The 25,341-nt window shown below is 33.8% G+C and overlaps 2 protein-coding genes across 3 annotated transcripts; one reads left to right on the top strand and one right to left on the bottom strand.

Moving 5' to 3' along the window:
* The first annotated feature begins 6,779 nt into the window (after positions 1–6,779).
* Positions 6,780–7,586, top strand: LOC110723616. The gene is made up of 2 exons (XM_021902962.1): positions 6,780–7,114; positions 7,169–7,586. Exons 1-2 carry the CDS (start codon positions 6,780–6,782, stop codon positions 7,584–7,586), a joined length of 753 nt encoding a protein of 250 aa, XP_021758654.1.
* Positions 7,587–13,077: 5,491 nt separating this feature from the next.
* On the bottom strand, positions 13,078–23,877 carry LOC110723848. Of its 2 annotated transcripts, none has more exons than XM_021903243.1 (9): positions 23,610–23,877; positions 20,212–20,268; positions 19,822–19,874; positions 18,356–18,407; positions 16,598–16,663; positions 16,461–16,517; positions 14,776–14,809; positions 13,743–13,799; positions 13,078–13,581 (listed from the first exon to the last, which is right to left on the bottom strand). In XM_021903243.1, exons 1-9 carry the CDS (start codon positions 23,719–23,721, stop codon positions 13,518–13,520), a joined length of 552 nt encoding a protein of 183 aa, XP_021758935.1. In that variant the 5' UTR covers positions 23,722–23,877; the 3' UTR covers positions 13,078–13,517. The 2 variants fall into 2 exon arrangements, with proteins under 2 accessions (XP_021758935.1, XP_021758936.1); XM_021903244.1 differs by having other exon boundaries at positions 23,606–23,732.
* Between the last annotated feature and the right edge of the window lie 1,464 nt (positions 23,878–25,341).

Here is a 25,341-nt window from a genome sequence, read left to right as displayed (position 1 = left end):
AATTAATTAACCAAGCCTATTAGGCTATTAATCTTGTTTTCTGATATAAGATTATTAGTACAACTTGGTACGATGGAGTAGGAGTAGGATCTAGTACAAGTTAGTTGCTGCAATATTTCCAGGAAATGTCATGGTATAGTTGCGACATCTTCAATCATTGACTTCCATTACTTGCGAAGGATGTCAACTCTATTGTGCAGACTACACAGCCAAAAATAATGACTAAACTTAGTCAATGTCAATAGTATATTTACTGACTTTTAGTCAATATTCCAAGTTTTGTATATTTAATGCCAACTATACTAGTTATCACTTAATTATGTAAATTAATCTCTAGCTTGTTAAAAGTTGATTTGATGATCTTAGCAAAGTTGCTATAGTAATTTAATTGATGGTGTGTCAGGGTGAGTTTATCCCCAGACCCGGGCCCAGAATTCAGACTCTGCCACATCAGTTTTCCATTAACTTTAAAATACTTTTATATTATTCAGATTCATACAAGACTTTTTCCAAATTTACACATTATTTCAAGACTCACTCCAAACTCATTTAATCCTCTTCAAAATATATTTATTTTTTTTGTAAAATATCTTTTTTTATTTTTTAAAAAATTATTGTAAACTTTTGGTTGGCCTGGTGAGGTGACTAATTTTCATTGGCCTTGCAAAGTCTTGACATGGGTTTGGATTTTCCAAACTCCATGTAAGACTCACATGAGTCTTAGATGAGTTTATTGCAAGATTTTTGAGTAAGACTCATGTTGAGACTTTGCTCAAGGCTTGCAATAAACTTACTCTTATACTTATTTTACCTTAAACATACCAACGAGGTCTAAACCTACTACATGACAAAGATCTAACATCAGTGTATGATATGTTACATGTTCGAATTGTCTTTCTCTACTAGCATCGTTTGCTCAAACTGTTTAAACCATTATCGCTTGATTAGGTCAATTTTGTCAAATATGTGTGCCAATTTTTTTTCCAAGCATATGCAACACATACAAATTCAATGAAAAATAAGTATTGTCATTAATTTTCAAATTACAGTAGATTACTTATATGATAAAATAACATATATGTCGATTAATACCATCAATGCTTGTGCTAAACATTTAAGTCTTTACTTTGGACAATTTGTAACATTATGAACAGGTTAAAGCACAAAAGTACAATACCTATAATCACATAATCAAAGAAACCAAAGTTAAAAGAATGAAACGTACAAAAGGTAAAGGTAGTTACTTACTTGATGGGATCAAAATTAGATTGGGTAAATCTTCTACAACCGAATTTTTTGGATCTTAAATGATCACAATTATGTGATTTACACGCAATAATATGATCCTATATCTACAAAATTGTACACAATTCTATTCCAATCTAAATGACAATGTAATGTTCAAACTTCAAAGCAATATGCTTCTTTTTGAATCGTACGTTTTATTGCCCTATACCATTATGTTTGCGTTATTAATAAAATTAAGTAAGATGCCAATGTGTACTTTTTATTAAATAGCTAATAACTACTTTTGCAACAATTCCCTCTGTTGTAAAATCATGTGCTTATAAATATATTTTGTTGATCTATAGAAAATACACCTTGATAAAGGAGTTTTTTTTTATTATTATTACTACCTCCGTTACATATTATTTGCAACGATTAGACATTTTTCCTCTCTACTTTATGTCAAATCGTTGCTAATAATATGTAACGGAGGTAGTATTTATTTTAATTTGTGAGAGTTTAAGGTTAAAGTTGGGCTCTATAATCAAAGATTTTAAACAAGAATCAAAATAAAATATAACGTAAAAAGTACATATATATTTTTCCATTAAGAATTTAAATACAAGTAGTTTTTTAGCATATAGCCATATACCTTCCTAGCATTGAATTTCTTTCCTTCTTATGAACCAAGAAGGCACCCACTTCCCTAAATTACACAATACGGACATAGATAAGTTCAAATAAAATAAGTTTAGGATAAATAAGTTCTGAATATAAGGGTTATCAAAATTTAACTTACAATTAAAATAAGTTTTGAATAAGATTTAATAAGTTCAACTAAATTCAGATATATTCGGTTAAAATAAAATAATTTCAAATAAGAAAGAATCAGGTGAATAAAAGACACCCTGAATACATACAATTTATGAGTTGAAGCTGCATTAATTGCGCCTGACATAAAATAATAAGTATGGTAGCATCAATTGCATTAAATTTAGTTAAAGAAGGTTGAAGATATTGCTTATGGCGTCACATACCTCTTCTTAATTCCATTCCATAATTCCATTCCATATCTCCTTTTAGCAAAAGTAAACGAATATAATCCACCTTGCCGACGTCGAATTACAAATTAAGCTTTCAACTCTTAATTTCAAGTCAAAAAAGCCATTAATTAGCAGATTGGCCCCATCATACCACTATCATTTGCTCAGCCTTTGTATGTTCAATTAGCTTTTTCCTTTATTTTTTTTTATTACTTTTTAGCTTTTTAATCCATTTTTTTCAGGTTATAAGTTGATTGATTAGCTTTTATGATTTGTGGTTGTTTGCATTGGTTGGTTAGATAGTGCTTCACTTCTATTTCCCCCACGAAAAAACTATCATCATATTAACATCTAATGAGATAAATTGAAAGTACAATATTTATTTCTAATGGTTTCCATAAATTAATCATTTTTGTCCCCCTTGATTTATATAAGACCTATCATTGTTCATGACAAAAATTGCAATTTGTGTTGTTGCCAATGCACACATGAATTCTGTAGGAGGAGAATCTAATTATAATAATATCATATAAACGTCTAATATCATTACGGTAAAGGCTACAAATACAATTATTTTATGTGGTCCCTACATACAATTCTAACTTGTCATGTTTCTATTGGCTAAAATAATAGGCACAAGTTCTATTAAATTCAATTTATATTTGACTCCTAATTTTATATGATCACAATAGCGTTGCATGTTCTTAAATTAGTTCATTCAAAGTATGTTATATATCCTTGTTCTTTTACCTTTTCAATGAAGAAGGTTTTTCGTTTGATTAGTAAGGATAAAACCGAGAAGAAGTTGAAAGGAGACGCTAAATTAGCTGGGTTATAAGACGACTTTGGCTTTCACACACCCATCCTTGGTTTTGAGATTTCTTATACTCGTTCCCTACATTATATTCAGTAGATTATATGATAAAACGATTTTTTTTTCTAATTTATTGTTTGGATACAGAGTAATATCTAATAAACTCGAAATAGGGGTAAATAATAATATGGCAATTATGTAATTTAAAAAACGGAGGGAAAATAGAGTATACTAGAGGTTTAATTAGAATAATCCTTCAAATAATAAAATAATTAACCAATTGTATAGACAGTATTTGGGTATTTGGTAGCTCCATATCAGATTTGGTATGCACTGATCACCTAACGTTATGATATTTGTCGTTTGTTAATTGAATATAGTAAATCTAATTACTTTCGGGTACCTTGTTATTTTCATACATGCAACAAACATCAAGCTTACATACCACAAATAATTAGCTGAGGAAACAAGCTGTTAATAAAATAAGTTTATAGAGGCAACACTTAAGAATAAACCAATAATGTGAATTCTAACCCAAAACTTAGTAATTTAATTAAAATGTACTAATTAAAATGAATTAATGAAAACATTATGGTATATAAGAATGTGTTAATGCACATGTGAAGCTAATTAATCTGAGTGGACAAAAAGAATCAGGTACTTGAGGTTGAGGCAGAGCAGCCTAGATTTTAGTAGAGGCACATGGAATCACACAGGTCACAGGTGGCAGCTCATACTCAACGTGCATGCAGAATTATTCCTTGATTGTTACAAACATACGTCTTTCTTTTTTATACCTTTCACTTGCCGGAGTCTTGTATATTCCTTTTTTCATTCTTCTCTCAAAACTTGAAATAAAATTAATAATAAAAGTACTCGCACTATGTTAAACTCAAGAACTAACGATTGGAGAAAACGGCTTAGTATTTGCATCGATTACCACAATAATATATATATACAATATAAAAGGAAACCTATCAAGCCTAAAACTCCTAACCAGGAGCGAAACCAGGAATAAAAATCTAAGGGGACAAAAAAACGATAAAGTTAAACAAAAAAAAAAACAAAAAACTCATAGTGGGGAGTTTGAGACCTCCCTCTCCATACAAAGCTCCAACAACCAACTAGGCTATCACTAACAACATGATATATAGGATAAATATTTGCTATTTATTAGTTACTTTAGGGGGGACAGAACACTTATTATATATATCACCACTTGGGCCACGGGGGGGCGGGCCTCCACTAGCCCCCCCTGGCTCCTAACAAGATAAACTTAAGACATGTTTACATTAAATGAATGAACTGAACTAATTGGAGCTGAACTGAACTGAACTGAACTGAACAGAGCTGAAATGAATATTTTATGAGAGAGGGAATTTAGGAGCTGAACTGAACCGAACTGAAAATAAGTAAATGTGAACAGACCCTTAACATAAATACACTATTAACATATTTAACCAACCGACTTCTAATATACTAGGTAATTTACAGTTCGTTTGGTGTCAATGCAATATCTTCTTTTGAATTGCAAGAAGATGTTGATCTTGAATTGTGTTTTATGTGTACACAAATGGCATAAGCTTAATCCAAGAAGTGCCTGACTACATGCTCAATACCTAAGTTAGTTATTCCCTCCATATTTATATCAATAAAATGTTTCTCTTGTGTACATATATCCATACAAAACTTTAACTGATAATATTTTACGGAGTAGTTATTAATAAAGAAAAATTGTAACAATTAAATATTATGGAGTAATAAACTATTCATTAAGATAAATTCAGCAACTACTCACAAAAATATATTTATTCTTATGCATAAATTACAAAACTAGTCAAAGTGAATTACGAGTAGATGAATAATGCAAAAAGTCAAGACGTTTCAGTTAAAAAAATACAGGGGAGGGGGTACTTGAAATTTTATTTACTTTGTATTTTTTTCAACACGTGTGAGGACCATTTTTACTTTACCTTGTAAATAAATGCTTTTGGCAGCTGGACTTTGGGCCTTTGGGCCTTTGGACCTTTTAACCAGACTAGCTAGCATGGCCATGAACACAACCTTGGACTCATTTAACATGACTTGGAGTTATTGAGCCATAGACCTGATATTGGGCTTGGGCATAATAGGCCCAAATGGGGCAAAGATTTGGGCACCCATTCAGTTGTAAATTTTTTTTGTATGACAATGATTTTGATATCATGTACAGGTTACTTGCAGATTTTGATATCATGTACTGGGTACAAACATTTTTATCAATTGATGAAATTAATTTAATCTTGCCATATGAACATTATTGTGTTAATTAGTTTAGATCAGGTGTCCTATCCAGTTAAGACAATAATTTAAATACGTCGTAATTAATTTGTTGTCAATAAACTTAGTTGCTGTACCAAGTTATACATTAAAAAAAAAAAAATTTTAATTACTAATGAAATTACTTTCCCATACATTCAAAGATTGATTGTAGCCCAAATGGTTATTATTGATAAATTATAGTAATGGTAATGATTTTTACAAGTATCTATGTGGAAAAATAAATGTCAATGTTCATGGCAGAGAGGAAGGGTGGCAATCACTGGCAATGTAGTGGCAGTGGTGGCGAGGCATGGCGGTGAGGGTGTTAACTGTTAAGTAATCAACTATGGTTAATCATTAAAGGTTAATTATGTTATAATTATTAAAATAAAGCTAAATTAGAGAAATATTATAACTTTTTCAAAAAGAGAAATTATTATAACTTCAATGCCATGGCCTATAAGTCATGTTGTTGTTGTTGCAAATTTTACAATGGACTGCCAAAATAGTCTACCATAAGTTTTGTAATATAAATTTATTCTAAACAATCATTGTTCCATGTAAAATCTAATTTTGGAATTCCATTGTAAAAACATCCTGAAGGATACGGTCCAACAATGATGACCAAATTTTTATTGAGCATACGTCTGCAGTGGAAGCCAGCTCAGCAAAGTTGTTGTAACAAACTCCTTGTTTGTTATGAAATCATCCTAGTCAGCATTTAATTAAAATGTAATAATTAACTAGCTGTATAAATAGTCTAGAGGTAGTTAGAATACATTAATTGATTCATTGAATAACACTTTCTCTTTCTATCTCTACATTCTCTGTAATGAAGCTCTCAGTGTTCTTCGATCCCCAAATTCTGAGTAAATTGTTTTTGGTTTTCTCCATTAATGGAATCTTGATTACTTCTTAGATTTTGGTTTACTCTGTTATTTTTCCGCACCTTTACATGGTATCAGAGCTGACGGTGTTTGAATCGAAACTGAGGTAATCAATTTTGTGGTTACATATTTGATTAAGTGTTTGTGATCGTCGTTTTTTTTGTACGAAATCGTTTGGAGAAATTGATTAAAGAACTTCTGTTCTTGAGTATTTGTTGTGATTGTGAAGTTTTTGATTTGGATTTTACAATTCGGAGATATTGATTGAGATCTGGAAGTGTTGATTGATTGTGATTCTGAGGTTTAATAGTCTGATTGATCAAAATTGAGCAACAATTGATTTTTGAATTGTTGCTACTCTTCTTGACTTGTTCTTGATTGAATCTTCTTGATTTGAATTTTTGGTGTAATTTGAGTTAGTATGGTTGTTGGTATTGAAAATCAAGATCCTACAGTAGTACCTGGAAGTGTTTATTACATTCATCCGTCAGATAATGCCAATACTAAATGGTGAATGAATTGTTTGATGGAACTGGTTATAACAGTTGGAAAAGAACTATGATGTTAGGTTTTTCTTCAAGGAATAAGTTAGGATTTATCAATGGTACTGTAGTACAACCTCTAGAAACTGATCCTAACTATGGTTCTTGGCAAAGATGCAATGATTTGGTCATTGGTTGGCTTCTGTTTTCTTTGGATAAGAAAATTGCAAAGAGTGTTTGGTTTTATAAGACTGCTAGTGAGATTTGGAAGGATTTAGAGGAACGTTTTGGTCAGACATCAGCTACACAATTGTTTTCTTTACATCAAGAATTGGCTAATATGAAACAAGAGAAAGATGAGTCTGTAACATAATTCTTTACCAGAATTAAAACTGTTTGGGATGCTATTGACAGTGAGAATCCTTTACCAGTTTGTAACTGCAGAAATTGTGTTTGTATGATAACACAAAAAATTCTAAAAACTCAGCAAGACCAGAGGCTAATGATGTTTCTCATGAAGTTGGATGATAAGTTAGCTCTAGTAAGAACTAACATTCTTATGATGCAACCTTTGCCAACTATTAGTGTTGCTCACAGGCTATGTATGCAAGATGAAACTCAGAAGATGGTAAGTCAGACTGCTAGTTCAAACAACTTAGAATCTATGGCTTTTGCTGTTGATAGAAGAAGATTCAATGACAAAACAGCAGATAAAGGATACAAACAGTATAATAGTCAGTATGGTAAATTTACTGGACAAGGAAGAGGTGCTCCTGTGAACTACTCTCAAGGAAGAGGTGCTCCTATAAACAATTCTCAAGGAAGAGGATAGTTCAACAACAAAAAGAATTCTTGGTACTGTAATCATTGCAAGATGTCTGGTCATGGCATAGACAGGTGTTATAAGCTTCATGGGTATCCATTTGGATGGACTGGGAACAGGACAGCCAATATGGCAGTTGGAGACTCTGGTTGTAATGATGAGGATGCTTATGGTTATCAGAATGCAGAAGCTCAAGATGTTCAAACCTCTCAAAACACACAAGGATCTATGGAACAATATCAACAATTTATTGCTTGGCTTGGGAGTCAGAAGAATGCATCAGATGAAAACCAGACAGACAACAAAAGCTACACTGGAAATGCATTAATTGCAGGTAAATTCTGTCTTATGGATGGTTTTAATAATAAATGGGTGATAGATAGTGGGGCTACTGATCATATTTTCCATGATTTAAAGCTTTTTGAGTCTTATAATTTGTTAAAAAATGCAGATAATACTATTACTATTCCTAATGGTAAAAGGGTGCTTATTAAAAATATAGGTATAGTAAAACTGGATAATGGTTTAGAGTTAAAAGATGTTTTGCATGTTCCTGAATTCCAGTTTAATCTTATCTTAGTACATAAGTTGTGTAAAGATTTAAAATGTGAAGTGAATTTTTCTGCTGACAAATGTTATGTCCAGGGCACTCAATTGACCCAACCTCTAGTTCTTGGTAGAATGAGGGAAAATCTGTACTGCACAGAAGTGGTTCCAGACAGAAATTTTGTAGGAAAACTTGAAACTATTTTTTATAAGCATGCTGCTAATACTGTTAATGTGTCTGATCCTTGTGAAAAGACAACAAATAAGGAAGAAGCCAAACTATGGCATTTGAGGTTTGGGCATTTGCCTTTTTCCAAGATGCACTTAATAAAACCTAGTTTAGGTGACAAGCATTTAGATGATTGTATATGCCAAGTTTGTCTTGTTGCTAGGCAAAGTAGACTTTCTTTTCCTCATAGTAGTATTAAAACTAGCAAACCTTTTGAGTTGTTACATGTTGATGTTTGGGGACCATATCAAACACCAACATATAATGGTTATACAATGTTTTTTTACTATAGTTGATGATTTTACTAGACACACTTGGATAAATTTGATAAGTATAAGTCTAATGTTGTGCAGATTATGAAAAATTTTGTTTCTTATGCATATACTCAATTTAATTCTTTAGTTCTTTGTGTAAGATCTGACAATGCTAAAGAACTAACAGAAGAAGAATTGTTAAAATTTCATAACTCCAAAGGAATTATAGTACAAAAAAGATGTACAGACACTCCTCAACAGAATGACATTGTTGAAAGAAAACACAGACACTTATTAGAAACTGCTAGGGCTTTATTCTTTCAATCTAAAGTTCCTATTCCATATTGGGGAGAATGTATCCTTTGTGCTGCCCATTTAGTTAACAGAATGCCTTTACAAGTTTTACAGAACATGTCTCCATATGAAAAATTATTTGGTTTTGTTCCTAACATTGATCATTTAAAAGTTTTTGGTTGCTTGTGTTATGTTTCTACTATTAAACAACATAGAACTAAGTTTGATCCTAAGGCTAGTGCCTGTATTTTTCTTGGTTACCCACCTAATCAAAATGCATACAAAGTCCTTAACCTTGAAACGAAGAAAATCCAGATCTCAAGGGATGTAATATTCCATGAAAAACACTTTCCTTTTCATTTTTCCAAATCCCCTACTACACCTTCTTCTTCCACTTTCAAGATTTACTTACCATCAACCACACAACAGACTTTTATCCATGATTTTCCTGATGTTTTCTCTTTTCTAAATCCTCAACCTATTCCTCAAACTTCCCTACATATTACACCTGAAAATTCTACTTCAGCTTTTCCTATAACTTCAGAAGTAGCAGATTCTATTGAATCTGTAGACACATCTTCACAGGTTCTGGATGTAACAGATACTGCTCAAGTTGATCTCAGGAAATCTACAAGGGTGACAAGAACTCCTTCCCATTTAAGCATATATGATCTATCAACAAAAAGGAGAGCTTCTACTGTTGTCACTCATTGGTGCAACTTGGTTCATTATGATTTTGTTTCCTCTCCACACAAGGCCCTTGTTAAGATAGTTGAATCTATGACAGAACCTGTAAGCTACAAAGAAGCTGTTTTGGATCCAAATTGGCAAGAGGCTATGAAGAAAGAGATACAAGCCTTAGAAGCAAACAAGACCTGGCAAATAGTTTCACTTCCAAAAGGGAAGAAGCCAATTGGATGTAAGTGGGTATACAGAATCAAGCTTAAAGCATATGGCACTTTGGAAAGGTACAAAGCAAGATTAGTTGCAAAGGGATATACTTAGAAGGAAGGAATTGATTATCAAGAGACTTTCTCTCCTGTGGTTAAGATGCCTACTATCAGAAGTATTCTAGCTCTTGCAGCATCTAAAGGTTGGAAATTATGTCAACTTGACATAAATAATGCATTTCTGCATGGAGATTTGCATGAAGAGGTCTATATGAAGTTACCTGAAGGTTATTCTAATCCTGAAAATAAAGTCTGCAAGCTTAACAAGTCTTTATATGGGCTAAAACAAGCATCAAGGCAATGGTTTGCCAAATTAGTGAGTGAGTTGAAGAATCAAGGGTTTTCTCAATCTCTATATGATCACTCTCTGTTCATCAAGAAGCACAATGATTCTATTACTTTGGCAGCTGTTTATGTTGATGATATGATCATCACTGGGTCTGATAATGCAAGTATCTCAAGTCTGAAGCAGCATCTAGATGAAGTTTTCAGTATAAAAGATCTGGGTTCTCTAAGTTACTTCCCTGGTATTGAAATAAGTCATTCTTCTGAAGGTATTACTATGTCACAACATAAGTTTACAAAGGAGCTCTTAGAGTTTGTTGGTGTTCAGGTAACAAAGAAAGTTCCTACTCCTTTACCTTTACATCTTAAGCTCAGACAAGATGAGGGTGAGCTTTTTCATGATCCTGTTCTATACAGAACACTAATTGGAAAACTAAACTTTCTCACTCACACAAGGCCTGACCTCTCTTACACTGTACAAACTCTGAGTCAATATATGCAGACACCCAGGATCCCACACTAACAAGCTCTTCAACATACTTTGAAATATGTGGCATCTACAGCAGGACAAGGAATCATACTAAGAGGTTCTGACAAGTTAACTCTACAAGCATTCTCAGATAGTGATTGGGGATCTTGTCCTGATACAAGGAAGTCAGTTTCAGGCTATATTTTGTTACTAGGACAGTCTCCTGTAAGCTGGAAGAGCAAGAAACAATCAACCACATCTAAATCTTCCTCTGAAGCAGAATATAGAGCAATGGCATCTGTAGCCTCTGAAGTAACTTGGATGGTCAGACTGTTAGAAGAAATTGGGATAGTTGATCTGAGGCCTGTCACTTTACACTGTGACAATCAGAGTGCTTTGCACATTGCAAAGAAACCTGTATTTCATGAACGAACCAAACATATAGAAGTTAACTGTCATTTCACCAGGGACAAGGTTCTTGAAGGACTTATTCAGCTTACCTATCTACCTAGTGCAAATCAATTAGCTGATGTGTTCACTAAAGTTCTTCCTTCTCCTCAGCTTACTCAGTTGTTGTCCAAGCTAGGTATGGTTGCACCAATCCCTAGCTTGAGGGGGGGTATTGAGCATACGTCTGCAGTGGAAGCCAGCTTAGCAAAGTTGTTGTAACAAACTCCTTGTTTGTTATGAAATCATCCTAGTCAGCATTTAATTAAAATGTAATAATTAGCTAGCTGTATAATAGTCTAGAGGTAGTTAGAATACATTAATTGATTCATTGAATAACACTTTCTCTTTCTCTCTCTACATTCTCTGTAATGAAGCTCTCAGTGTTCTTCCCCAAATTCTGAGTAAATTGTTTTTGGTTTTCTCCATTAATGGAAGCTTGATTACTTCTTTGATTCTGGTTTACTCTGTTATTTTTCTTTTCTTTTCTTTTCTTTTTTTTTTTTAATCTCGCTTCGATCTTATTATAACATGGTTCTCATTTCTCATCTCTTTGTAGATGTACTTTCTTATACAATTATACATACTGCAATTACTAAAAATAAATAGAGAAGTTTATATAGATCGAGAAAGCTAGTCCACTACATACAGAGTACATTATATAGTTTTATCAATCGATTTCTTAACAAATAATTAAACTACTCCAGGAAGTAAAACATCATTATTAACCCTCTATCCATTATTCTCAACATAAAACATCCACACACACACACAAAAAAAGGTTGCATGGGCTATATGCAAAAACTAGTACTCCGTTAAAAGTAATGCATATAAACAGTTTAATTTGTTTTTTATTTTTAATCACTTGAAAGAAGTACAGTACAAAAGATAATGATAGAGTATAAAACATATTCATGTGCCTTAATCATTACCAAGATGGTTAATCGATTGGCATCCTTAGCTCGATCCCTTGTGCCTTAGTTATCTAGCGGGTGCAATCAAATATTAATTGTGTAAGACATGTTGTTTATCCTCATCTACTTTCCAAAAAAAATAAAATCTAATCCTTAATTAAATCTAGGTCAACTTTGTATCAAATATTATTCTACTTCTAATCATCAATGCAAATAATATACTTAACAAAAATACCAATTTATTAGGAAGTCTTTCACACTAGTTAAATAAAATACAGCCAAAAGTCTTCTGACATATAGATAGGGATATGCGGAGTAGTAATATATACTTGTAATTATTTTTGAAAGGAATATACACTTGTAATTAATAACTTTTTTTTTTTTTTTTGAGGGAAAGTAATTAATTAATTAATAACTTATTGGGCTGGAATTTAGAAAAGATTAATAAATCCATCATTGGTGTCTTTTGATGGACAATCTTTTGAAGTTTTCATCACACCCCAAACCATTTCCGCACAATGATGATTATAGGGATGACAATTGGGCGGTGCGAGTACCCCTCCCCCATACCCGTGCCCGCCAAAAAAAATTTACACCAGCCACCTACCCACTAACCACAGCGAGTATAATTTTAACACCCACACTCACCTAAGCAGGTAGAAACTTAGATCCACCACCCACGTGGATATCCACCAACCTAACAACATTTATTATACTACCTCTGGTGTTTTTTAATTGCAACTTTGGAATATTTTATATCACTCAAATAATACTCCAAAGTTGCAACTAAAAAAAAAAACCAGAGGTGGTATAATTTTTCTATAAAAATGTCATTTTGCCATATCTAAATCGCTGTAAATACATAATTTAATAGAATATTATACAAGGTAATAATCAATTTGTAATTAAAAAAAAAAACAAAGTAGTAATAAGTTGGTAGGTAACTGGAAGGGTAGGCGTTTGTCAAAAAAAAAAACCTAGAAAGGTAGGCGAATAACTAGGCAGGTAAGTGGGTAACTGGGCGGGTAGACGGGTAATAGGCGAGTGCAGTTCTTATGTTCTCCAAATTTGGAACAAGTTAAAGGTCAATTGAATAGAACATTAAAGTACGGTTAGAAAAACAAAATTATTTCTGTTATCATAAAACAGTGTCCTCTATGCAAGAAGAGGTAAACATTTTACATTTTAGACATAATTATATAGTTTTACATTGAACAGGACAAAATTTCATGACAATGAAGAAGATTTTAAAAAACAAACAAAACCTATAATTCATTGTCTTATTCCACCCTTCAGCCCTTAAGCCCACCTTACACAGCTATACATTTCCATCTGCAAACTGCATTTTTAAAAGTATGAGAAATCTACTATCTAGGTAGAAAAAGATGAAAAGAAAAAATAAAAAATAAATATAAATAAAAAAATAAAAAAAATAAATAAAAAGAGGACTGATTTAATGACATAAATGAAGCATGTGACCATCAACTTCATCAAACTATTAGAGTCGAGCTGCGCAGTTGACATGAAGCTCAAGAAAACACCAAATTGGCTACTACGATGGTGGCTGCCATGTTCCAGGCTTGAAAGAAGGACCTGACCCTGTTGGCTCCGTAGTCCTGAAAATTTGGATATCACAATAATGAATAGGTAATTGATTATATACCCATATAAACTCTCCTTTATACTCTGGTTAGAAGGAAATCCCAGTTTAGACTGTCATTAGACAAACATAGCCACTAAACAAGTAATCAACAAACAATAAAATGAGTTAGAATACCTTGGTTCCAATGTTTCCTGAGGTGATTCTGTTTTTACTTTCTCTGTCTCAGATTCGCTGCAAAACATAAAAAGAGCTCATTAAGGTCATGGTGTTTGACTGTTTGGATGCACCAAAGCAGCGAGTTTAAATTACATGTAGGATCTCATAGACACCAGTAGATCACAGTCCCACGGCCAAGAGTAAGCTACTCGTTGACAAGATAAAAGCATATCTAACAACTTGAACTTTTAATAATAGTATGGAGTACTATATATATTAAAAGCATAAACTTTACTGCTGCGAGTTGCATTACCAAGACAAAAGTTCAAGTAACAAATCACACAGACACACAGACACACACACTACTTACAAAGCTCATTTCCATGATTCCATATAGAAGAGAGAAGAAAGAAGAAAGATTGCGAGATGAAACAAATAAGAGTCTAGAAATGGGAAAACAACGCAACATAAGACCATAAGTATTACTAGTAACTAAATACTAAGAAGCAATTTCAAAAAATACAATGTAAAGAAGAGATTGTGAATGCAAAAGGAACTAGTTTGCCATAATTGGGTGACTATAGCAGTTAGAATCATTCTTTGTGAATTTTTTAATAAAAATATATATATATGCAACAAATCTTTGTTTAACCGTTTATTTTACTGAAAGCAGCAGAAGATCAGAATTTTCATTCCAGCTAAACCTCATGCATTAACATCAAGTCATATCATAAATTCACAATCGCAAAACAATGAGAAGGAAGTAGCTTGGAGAATTACATTTCCACTTTCCCCTTAATTTAAAAACTTCCTCTGTTTTTTATGAGTGCAAAATGTAGGGGGTATACACTTTTATAGACAGTAGTGAGGTAAAGAGCAATAAATTGGTGGTCCCATGTGATAAGGAGAAATAGGGAGAAAACATTGCCAAAATTAGTGATGTTGCACTTACTAAGCAACTTCCAATAGAAGGAAATGTTGCAACAATTAGAAAATGGAGAAAGTATGCAAGAACTATTTTTCAAAATCATATAATAATTTAATAACTCACCTCAAATTGCCAGATGATTCCTGAGGTACAGATCCTGTAAGATGTGCAAAGAAAATGATCTGTTAAGAAATATCAGATGCAGCCCTCAAGGCATGGATGGAGCTAACAAAGGAAGAAGACTTGGATTTCAAGATAAAATATGTTACTAATGATACATGAGAACTATAAGAAGAATGGGAGTAGACAATATTCATTTCACCTCAAAATCCTTATCTTAATTTAATGACCTATATCTGAACTTGTCTTAACTGTAAATCATAGCCTAGATCAGAACTTGTTGTCCCTTATTTGAAACTATTTTTTATTATGCTGAGAAGGGCAATGTCTAAAATGGTATGCCACATTCAATTCAGTTAAAGTCAAACCCATCTATATTTTTTATGCTCCTAGTATATGCCAATTTTAAATCAGATAGTCCCAACATTCAAAAAGGTAAAAGTGAAAAACCTGTCATACTCACAAGTCTCCAATAGTTCTGCCCAACCCACCAAAGGAGACTTAAACCAACTCCAAGCATAAAAACCAGGTGGAGTTCCCCGCGTTTACTATGGGCAAACAGTTAAAAGGGAAATTGCATACAATGAGTTAAGGCTTAACGATTGCTTGAACTAACACAAGACACACAAAATGGAATTCAAGGACAACAACAGAACGAATGCAAATGGAATCATCAAGGGAAGCCTTAAAAAGGTTATATTTGCTTCCTCCTTTATTGATTTCATGATAACAAGGTCTAAAACTCAATCCACACAGTTCAGCTACACAGTAACAATAATCAAATTAACAAAATAAACATCCCAACTCAGGATCTTTGAATGTGAAAATCTCAAAAAAGAAGGATATCTAGTAAAATACAATGTGTTTCATGTTTATCACATATATAAACACTTCCAGACGAACCAGGCAAAGAGAAAAAAGAAGTCTTGAAATTTTCAAAAAGTTGCACTCTGAGCAGTCTTGTGTTGATCATATGATCAAGATGAATTGATGGCCATACAGATAAAGGCCAGTGACCCAAGAATAGAAGTACAATATTTACTGCAGACAAGGTAATCCTGGATTTTCATATTTTACAATAATGAATCTAACACTACTCTTTTTTTTTTCCCCCCCCGACTCGATGTAGATACGTAGCTTAAGGGGAAAAAAATGAAAAAGGTGAGTGGTGTAAGAAAAAAGTCAAAAAACAAGAGAGAGTGTAAAAAGATGGGTGGGTGTAAGATAAAGTAGGAGAGAATGTAGAAAGGTGGGAGGGTATAAGAAAAAATAAGAGTATCGAAAGGTGTCAACATTTTAAGGAAAGCAAGTGAGATGTTAAAGAGGGTATGCCAAAATAAGAATAAAGTTTGTGAGTAGAACAAAAAAACAACCATAAAAGGAAAGTGAGTAGAGAGAAAAAAAAAGAGAGAGGTAGTATTTGTAATAGCATCTGTTGTCATTATATCCACTGAACAAGGTTCCTCGGGAAGAGACATGAGACAATCTAGTCTTGGTGAGAGTTTGCTGAATTTTATTTCAAAAAAGGGACTCATATTTGTGGTTAGAAGAAAATATGCCACTTCTTATCAACTTTTAGAAGATATAAGGCTGCTTCCTTCATAATCAGCCAAAGTAGTTAAACATTTCCAATTGTGGTTCACCAGGGTGACAGAAAATTTTTATTTATTAAAGAACCCACATAATACCTTCTGAACTCTGTAATTGCCGCAGGTAACTCTGTAAATCTGGACCTCCAACATTGCCTGCATAAAATAAAATATAACAGTTACATCCCACCATTATGAAATTGACAACATGGTGTTTCCATGCTTTTGCTACCTACCAGCTATCTTGGCATGGAGGGTACTGCCCTGAACAGCTCTTCTTTCTTCTTCTTCTTTCTTTAAACCTTTATGAAGAAAAAGATATATGAAATCCTTTGCAGGAAAATCAGAACAATACATGTACATTGCAATAGTCTAACAGGACACAATCTCGATGTTAAACAAACAGGAGAAAAAATAATTGTAGGCAAGAATATTATCTACTACGTAGTAGAAGATTTCGAAGAAGGCAGGAAATCAGCCTCATCATTAAGATGAACCTATTAACATGTTTTTAGGCATCATAAATAATCTAATAAGCAACCTTTACAGTTTACAATCACAAATTCTATTTTTTAAAGTACATCAGCAACATGTTTGCATAATTGCATGGCTATCAGACTCCATATTACAAAGAATAACATTAGATTTCATCTAAAAATTTCTAAAATTATGCAATTTTATAGGAGATAAGGCAACCATTGCCATCATATAAAAAAGTGCAGTTAAAGTAGTTGATATTATCAACCACAGAAAATTCTATTGGAGATGACCTAAAAAATTAGGATAGTAGATGAATCTGTTCTAGCATGGAAAGGCTATCAACATTAGCTTCAGGCCAGTAGCCTGGTTTTAATTTTGTAGACAGAGATTAATTAAGAAAACAAAAGAGACAACAACCTTGTCATAGAAAATCAAGAATAAACTCACTAAAATTCAAAGTGTATGTCAGAAAGAAGAGAAAGCTTCAAACAAAGGGGAAGGAGGGTAAAAAAATGATCTTTATTATGAAGTAGGTTATAAAGAGAAAATCTTTAGGCAACTTAATGGGAAAAACTCTTCCATGATGATCAAGCAATCAAAAATACGAGAAGCAAAACCTGAAGGAAAAGAAAAAGATAAAAGGAAAAAAGAACACTTTGACTAGAGCTACGTTCTTTAGAGGAGCTACGAATGGAAGAGGAAGCAAGCTGGAGTGCCAGACAAAATATTTAGTAATCAACAAAATAGTTGCCCCACGGCCTTTTAGAAACTCTTGCTGAGGGTAGGGCAGGTAAGATGTACAACTTAATTCTTGCAATAACAGAGAAGCCGTAGGATCTTAATCCTAAACACAACCCTAAGATTATTCTTACAAGAAGTAATAGGTTCAATCTCTACCTTTCTAGGGCAGAATTGAGGATATGGAGGTTCATTTGAACGTTAAAAATTAGCAATCTTACAAATTATGTAAAATCAACCAAATATTCCAAGGGAGATTCCAGTGTTCATTTGCCCAGAAAAATGAAAATGATGAATGCTTATTGAAGATGAAAGCAATAGAGATAGAAAATTAAGAGAGCAAAGCATATTTTTACAAAAGATGGAACATTTTTTTTCCCTCAAAATTTAGTAAGTTAAGAACATACTACATGGTGAGAAACATACTACCTGATGACATTTTCAATTACAAATATCTAACAGCAGCAGCAATAGTGCAACTATCGCGACAGACAAGGTTAACCCAATTGTAATTTATCTACATTAGTTTCAACACCTCTTAAAAGCTTAACTTCTACCATAAATCCTTGAACAAAATTTAGCAAGAGGGAAGACATGAGAAAAGTATGACATTTGCTCTGGTACTATCTGCTATTTAATGCTGGAACTTTTATACTTGTAAGGGAATTAAAAAACTTGATTTATTTTGTACAAAGAATCAAGTACTCAGCGGAGTAGAGGAAAAAGTAGGAACAATATGCAAAAGCAAAATGTTGGAATAAGCAAAAATAACTTACGCATAACGTTTTGTCTAACAAATTCACGCTTGGCCTCAAGTTCAGCCATCTCCTGCAGAGTATCCAGCAAGGAATCAAAACAACCATCAAGAAATCACCAAAGGGGACAAAATAAAATAAGCATTTAAGAGATCGGAGAAATAGGGTTGATGCAAAATCAATTGTAAAGAAGGTTGATCAACAAATAATATTACATTCTTGGTCAAAGTTAAGGTTCTTCATAAGCAATAAATGAAGCTCCAACTCTAATGTATCCCTCTACAACAAGGCAATTAGAAGTGCACACGCCCTGTTCCTGGAGTACAATGCTCCCGCCAGCATGTGCATCAAACCTGTGAGCAGCCATACACATGCACACATGACAGGGCCACAGGGGTAGTGTGTGTTGCGCATTCACCACATTTGACGCCATACCACCAAAGCACTTAGTTTGGAACTACATGGTAGTTTTCAACCACTAAGCCATCAGAAATAGATATCATGCACTATTTGAAACTCTCTTGCCTAATCAAGATAGAGTCAACAGTCTTAACACCTGCTGTCTGTAATGTAGAAATATAATAGCATAACACCAAGAGTCTCTTGTGTGTCAAGGAGGGTCATAAACAAAGATATCCATGGGATCGAGTAAAACCAAGTGTCACTCACTCACTCTTATGCTATGCTTGGCACCAAGAATAAAAGACATGTAATATATTAAACCCACCACAATCTCATTAATCATGGTCCGCGTATATGAATAAAAAAAATTAGGATGGTTTAATTCCAAATAGGAAAGATAATTCACGCTTCCTAATATTTTGTTAGCACGGCTAGAGAAATCTCAAATATATTGGGTTACAAAATTACAATCAATTAGAAGTCCAAGAGACCAGGACCGTAGAGAAGTGATAATCATGAAACACATGAACTATGTGATAATATCTCATGCAATATAGTCTTCTTTCACAAAACCCTCACTATTGTAAATTAGTAGTACTACTTGCCATCAAAGTAAACTATATACGTAATACGTCCGGTGTCAAAAGGAAGGTCATACAAAGAAATTATAATACATTAAAAATCTGAGATAGCTGTCATCTTAAAAAAAAATTGAATAACAAAAAATTGTTTTAGGGATCATTAGACCTGAAGGAAACTTTCTTTAAAATGGAGTAAAATGACGGTACCATTTGGTGATATATTGGTATACATGAATTATTGTGTGGCTGTGGGGGTCTGAAACCACAATATACAAATGTTGAAGAGACTTTAAGTGATAAAGGTTGCGTGCTTTAAGAACAGACAGCCACAGAGCAATCATTTTTCAATAACATAGAATAATATAAAGAACGCAAGCTAAATTCAAATTATACACTGCTGTCTCATCAAAAGATCCCTACCCTGCTTCAAGGATTTTAAGAAGTTTGTCAGATAATGAAATTAAGAACCATTAGAAAAAGGTGGAGGCAGATGCTATACTATACCTCTGGAGTTGGAGATTTTTTGCGTTGTCCGTTAAGCCAACATATCCATTCAACTGCAGTAATCATGTTCGATGGCACTCAGTTTGAATAATAGATGCATGATCCAAGAAAGAAAGAGATTACAGGGTAGACAAACAACAACAACAACAACAACAACAACAACAACAACAACAAAGCCTTAGTCTCAAAATGATTTGGGGTCGGGTAACATGAATTATCATAGGGAACAGTCCAAAAAGGAAAAACAGCATAGCAACAAATTACAAATTCGATAAAATTAGTCCCAAGATATGAAATAGTGAGATCTGACTGATACCTGGAAAGCTTCATCTTCATACTAGTACAAATAAAAACTTAAGATTGCTTGTTGTTCAGTATACTGGAATTTACCTGGAATTGACGTAGGATCTTCTTCTCCCTTAAATATCACCCATCTCTTTTCTTTCACTATTAATTAACAAAAGATATTAGTGTACATAATGAGGTAAGGAAAGAATTATAACTTCCAATTACATATAAAATTTGAACTGTAATGCAAGCAACATCATCTAAGCCTATGACAATCAGTCAAACAAGACACTTCAATATAAATTCAATTCCTTGTGACATTGAAGTATTGACCATTTAATTAGAGTGAAATGAAAATGAAACACATATGAGCAACAAATTATGGAGTATTACTTGGCTTCTTAACTTTTATGTCAGCTATGGTATTACCTATGCTACTTGAACCATTTGACAAGGCATAACTCAAGTTCCTGCTCAATTTTTCCATAGGTCTTATACTCTTATATAAGGATCTCTAAACCATAAGTTACTGTAACGAATCAGAGCAAGCGGCCTGTGCTTTATATAAACAACAGCCAACAGAGGAAAGTACAGGGTCTGAGACATCTGAGCTAACCAAGGTGGTGAGGCACAACCACACCAAGCAACAGCAACTTAAAGCTGCAGCCACTAGTTGGCACGTTGGGATAATGACAAATGGTAGTAAAGTTAGTAATTAAAGCTGTACTATTTAGCTAAGTAGTATAAAAAGGTAGAGAGGGGTAGAAGGAAGATAGGCAGCAATTTGTATTGAAGGGAAACCTTAGAGAGTCATGGCCTAAAGCCATTTTGAGAGTGATAGCCTAAACCTATTAACCTTCCTTTTGTAACCTTTTGGCCATTTTCAATAAAAATTCAAGCTTTAAGCTTTATTTACTTCCATTACTATATCAGAATTATAAACCCAGAAAATCAGTCCATTACAGTTACAGCATCCAAAACTGATTTTCCATAGGTCAATCAAGTCTTTTTTCCTAGTTTCCAAATCTAATCTTCCAACTATATCTTTACGATACAACTTTTAGTCTGTGCTAGTGCTAGATTGTTGTTTTTGGTTCTACATATGCTACTAAAGATCAAATTGTCTCATGAGCGTGAGTTATAGCATTCAAAGCCAATTTGCGGGCATTATTTTGAATCTGATATTATTTATGGCCGAATTGACAATAATGGACACCTGATGACCGAGAGTAGCCACATCGGAGAGGAAGATCCTTAGTCTCTATCTTCTTCAACTACCCCTAGTATTCCTAATTCCTAGTAATATTTCATTTACGTGGTAATTATTTTGTCAAGCATTGATATTGTCTTTTAGAAGTAAATTCCATTATAAAAGGAATTTAATAGCTGAGCTTGCAAAAGAGGGGGACCAGAAAAGCACCAGAAATCAAGTAAATATTAAAGAAACTTTGATTTCGCATGAATACAGGAAAATGAACCAGCCAAAAAGGCCCAAAATAAACACCCTATGAGCATGAGCAAAGAGAGACTAAATGCACCACATGATTTAATATGAAAACCAAAGAAGACTACCAATCACGTAAAATCTAGTGATTCCTCTCCTGCCAAAGCATCCACATACAAGCAAATGAAGCAGCCTGCCACAAAATTTTCTCCCCTTTATGCCTCCAATACTTTATACACTGGAAGTGTAGACTCTAGATGACCCCTTAATAGTAAATGGATCATCCCAGTGAAGTTGTGAAAACCCACAGGTCTGAAGAGTCTCTAACATTACTGCCCCGGCCAAAATAGATGGTTTCAGGCATCCTTGCTAGGTTGCTAGCAAGGCACAAAGAGCACAATTGAGGATTTGAGAAGATATTGATGCGGACCAATTGAGCCTCACATATATCATATATAAGCAAGTATCATAGGTGGTCAAAATTCAAGACAAATGATGTGGACCTTGCGTGGCCCTACTTCCCTAGAAGTACATTACCATATGATTACCTTCTATTTCTCAAGACTTCTCATCGGTAACCACAATTGATTTATTGGGAACGAAAAGCAGCTCATGCAGGCATCAATTAATGTCAGTTCTAGTGTCTATTGTTTGTAGCAATTGTGCAATCTCAACAGGCTTCTTTTAATGTAATTGTAACCAGTGTTAGAATAAGATTTTGGATTTTTGGTTGCATAAAAGCGCAGGGTTCTCAAAGGCTATGGTTAACAGTTTGAATTACCATTTCAAATCACAGGGTACACTTGGAGACAGTTTCAAGTGGAAATTACTAACTTAGCACTTCATTAAGTTTCTTTTCTCATGACGGCTTTAGCTGATTTAAGAATAATTCACATGTCCAGTTCAATATGTAGAAGTATATGATATCTCAATGACCTCATCATTCTTTTACACAATCAACATAGAGAACCTCCCTTCCCTCACCCAAAAAATCTATGATCCTTAGATTGATCTTCATAGTCAATACCTGATCCTTTTTTTGAGCCTCAAGTTAATTTTCTGCTGTTGACCGACTATAGAAAAAACGAAGATGTAGCAACTACTAAGCGTTACTTGCTTTGCTTGCTTTAAATCTATGATGTAGCAACTAGGTACACTAATAGGGAAAGTAATTAAATCCACAAGGCACCAGCCCAAAAATAAGCGGTTTTTCTCAACGTTCACATGTGGAATCAAAATACTTATCAGTCATCAAAGTTGGTACTTTTTGATATCCCATGACTAATAACAGCTAATCTCTGCAGAGTGATACTCCAACAATTCGCCTGCTGAGGCTGAAACCTACAATTGTTCAGTGTAATGCTTTCCTTACCTACTTCTCCAGATAGTTCAAAGGGAAACCAACAATTCAAATTCTAACAGATTGTTCTGCAATTAGGAGGGAAGTCTCTATATTTTAAGCAGCACTCTAGTAAGCACACTAATCCCAAACATTAGAAGCTCAAAAAAGCTACATGCGCATCCTCTTTTAAAAGATCATACCCCTCCAGTTCTTTTCTATCGAGTACGCCCCATTTCTTAGCCATGTTATTGTACAATATAGCATTATAGAGGCTTCCATCTCATCACTATCCATTTCAAGCATCAAAAGCTACATGCTCATTCTCTAAATTCTCCTAAAGTGTTCTTACAATGTCCAAAACAATCCAACATCATGCACACTGTATGCTTTCAAACCCAATTTCAAATTCTACATAAACCCAATTCTCTTTGATTAATTCCTCCAGAATTCATTAATAAGTTTCAATCATAAAACTTCCAACAACAAATCCTATCCCCAATATTAATCATTTCATATAAAACTATGAGATAAAAGACACCCCAGTAATTATATGTACAAAACAAGCAATTTGGTCATGAAAATATCCCAAAATATACAACTTTTAGCAGATAAACAATCAACCTACTCTTTAAATTCATCAAAAATTGGCCAAAAGATAGAGAAAAGCAAAAGGGTAAAAAGGTGAATGAAAGAAAGAAAGAAAAACCCACTTACTGACTCCATCAACGGATTCATTTCGAGTGAAATAACGATTCCCAGCTTTGTCCATGCCCACCATTGTCCGCTTGCTGAATAACCCTGCTATCTTTCCTAGAAATTTCGACATCTTTCTTTCTGTGTTCTTTCTTTCAGATTCAACAATGGAATCCTTTTGCAAATGTATGATGGGAGTATGATTTAATTGGAAACTCTTACTCAAACTGTTTTGATTTCGGTAGCTCTTTCTCTACATCACCCCTCTGAAATTCTGAAAGAACCCAAAAAATTACTACGTGTTCAAAACCATTGAATTTTCAGTTGGTGGTTCGGGTCAGTCAGATTTGGGTTTGGTTTCAAATTTGGATTTGATTTTGGGTCGAATTTAGATAGATCACAATTCAAAAATATACAAGTGGATCGCTAAACACCGTCCAACAAAAATAATCACCTGTTCACCGCCGCCTATGTGAATGGACAATCGTACCCTTACTACTTCACCATCCCTTCATCCTCCCGACAACCCACAACCCCTTCCAACCGGCGACCCACAGCCCTTTTGACCGACGGCCGACCACACCCCCCTTCTATGACAACCCACCACATTCCCTGGCCGGCGGGAACACGGTGTTTTTTTTTTATTTCAGACAACCGTGGTTAGGGTTGTTGATCAATCAAAGACCGGACCAAATCAAACCAACCCGGACCGGATCGTAGACCAAAAATTATAATTTTAAGAACCGAAAACAAGACCGATTAAGCTAAGACCGTACCCGGGCCGGACCAAAAGAATCGGTCCAAAACCCAAATCGGACCGCTTTGGACCGGTTTAAGAATTTCTTTAAAAATAATTCTAAATTTTTAATACTCCCTCCCTGTTTTTTTAAATGTTACAGTTTGACCGGCACATAATTTTAGGCAATTTAATTGACATAAATAAAATAAGAGGTAAGTGAAGTAGTTGGAGTATTAAAATATTTTGTAAAAGAAAGATAGTGGGTTTAATAGTTTATTGAAAAGTAATAAATGTGAGAGGAAATATATAATAAAAAATACAAACTTTTTATTAAATCGGGTGTTCACTATTTTAATGAAAATCGAAAGCAAGCGTGAGTTTGGTGGCCCAATTTTGGCAAGGGAAAAAATGAAATCTTATTTTCTCTCTCCTCTTTATTCTACATATTCTCTTTTTTCTTCAATCTTCTTTTTCTCCCCGTCAAAAAAAATAATCTTCTGTTTCTCTGTTTTTTCTCTCTCCTCTAGTTCTCATCTTCTTTTGTTTTTTCTCTCTCCTCTACTTCTTATCTTCTCATCTTCTTTTGTTTTTTCTCTCTCCTCTAGTTTCTGGTGATAATCGATGATGTTGATGTTTCTGCTCTAGGTTAGTATTTGTACTTATTCTTTTGTAAATTTTTCGTCGCTTTGCTTGGTGAGATGGTCGAAAATGGTGAAATCAACAATGGTTTCAACGCGATCGGCGTCGCTAACGGTGGTTCCGGCGGTGACTTTTGATTTGTTTGAGTGATTGTATAGTTTTTTCATGACTATTGTTAATTTTTGTGTTTGCATCGTTAATTTTGATATTCTGTTTTGCATATGTAGTTTAATTACTTTTGTGAAAAAAGGTCACTTTTATGAAGAAAAAAAAGGGCAACTTTTGTGGAAAAAAAAGGACCACTTTTGTGAAAGAACAAAATCACTTTTGTGAAAAAAGGGTTATTTTTATGTAAAAAAAAGGGTCACTTTTGTG

Source organism: Chenopodium quinoa, unplaced genomic scaffold (assembly GCF_001683475.1).
Source record: "Chenopodium quinoa cultivar QQ74 unplaced genomic scaffold, ASM168347v1, whole genome shotgun sequence".
Classification (NCBI taxonomy): Eukaryota; Viridiplantae; Streptophyta; class Magnoliopsida; order Caryophyllales; family Amaranthaceae; genus Chenopodium; species Chenopodium quinoa.
Note: the sequence above shows the minus strand (reverse complement) of the source record. Positions and strands in the feature narration are given on the sequence as shown.

Excerpts from the sequence above, each read along its gene's own strand:
- LOC110723616 (XM_021902962.1), top strand. The coding sequence starts at position 6,780 with ATGGTGAATGAATTGTTTGATGGAACTGGTTATAACAGTTGGAAAAGA. Across the intron at positions 7,115-7,168 it reads ATGAAACAAGAGAAAGATGA|TGAGAATCCTTTACCAGTTT; the intron begins GTCTGTAACATA and ends TGCTATTGACAG.
- LOC110723848 (XM_021903243.1), bottom strand. The coding sequence starts at position 23,721 with ATGTCGAAATTTCTAGGAAAGATAGCAGGGTTATTCAGCAAGCGGACA. Across the intron at positions 19,875-20,211 it reads AGATCCTACGTCAATTCCAG|TTGAATGGATATGTTGGCTT; the intron begins GTAAATTCCAGT and ends TGATTACTGCAG. Across the intron at positions 13,582-13,742 it reads CAGGAAACATTGGAACCAAG|GACTACGGAGCCAACAGGGT; the intron begins GTATTCTAACTC and ends CCAAATTTTCAG.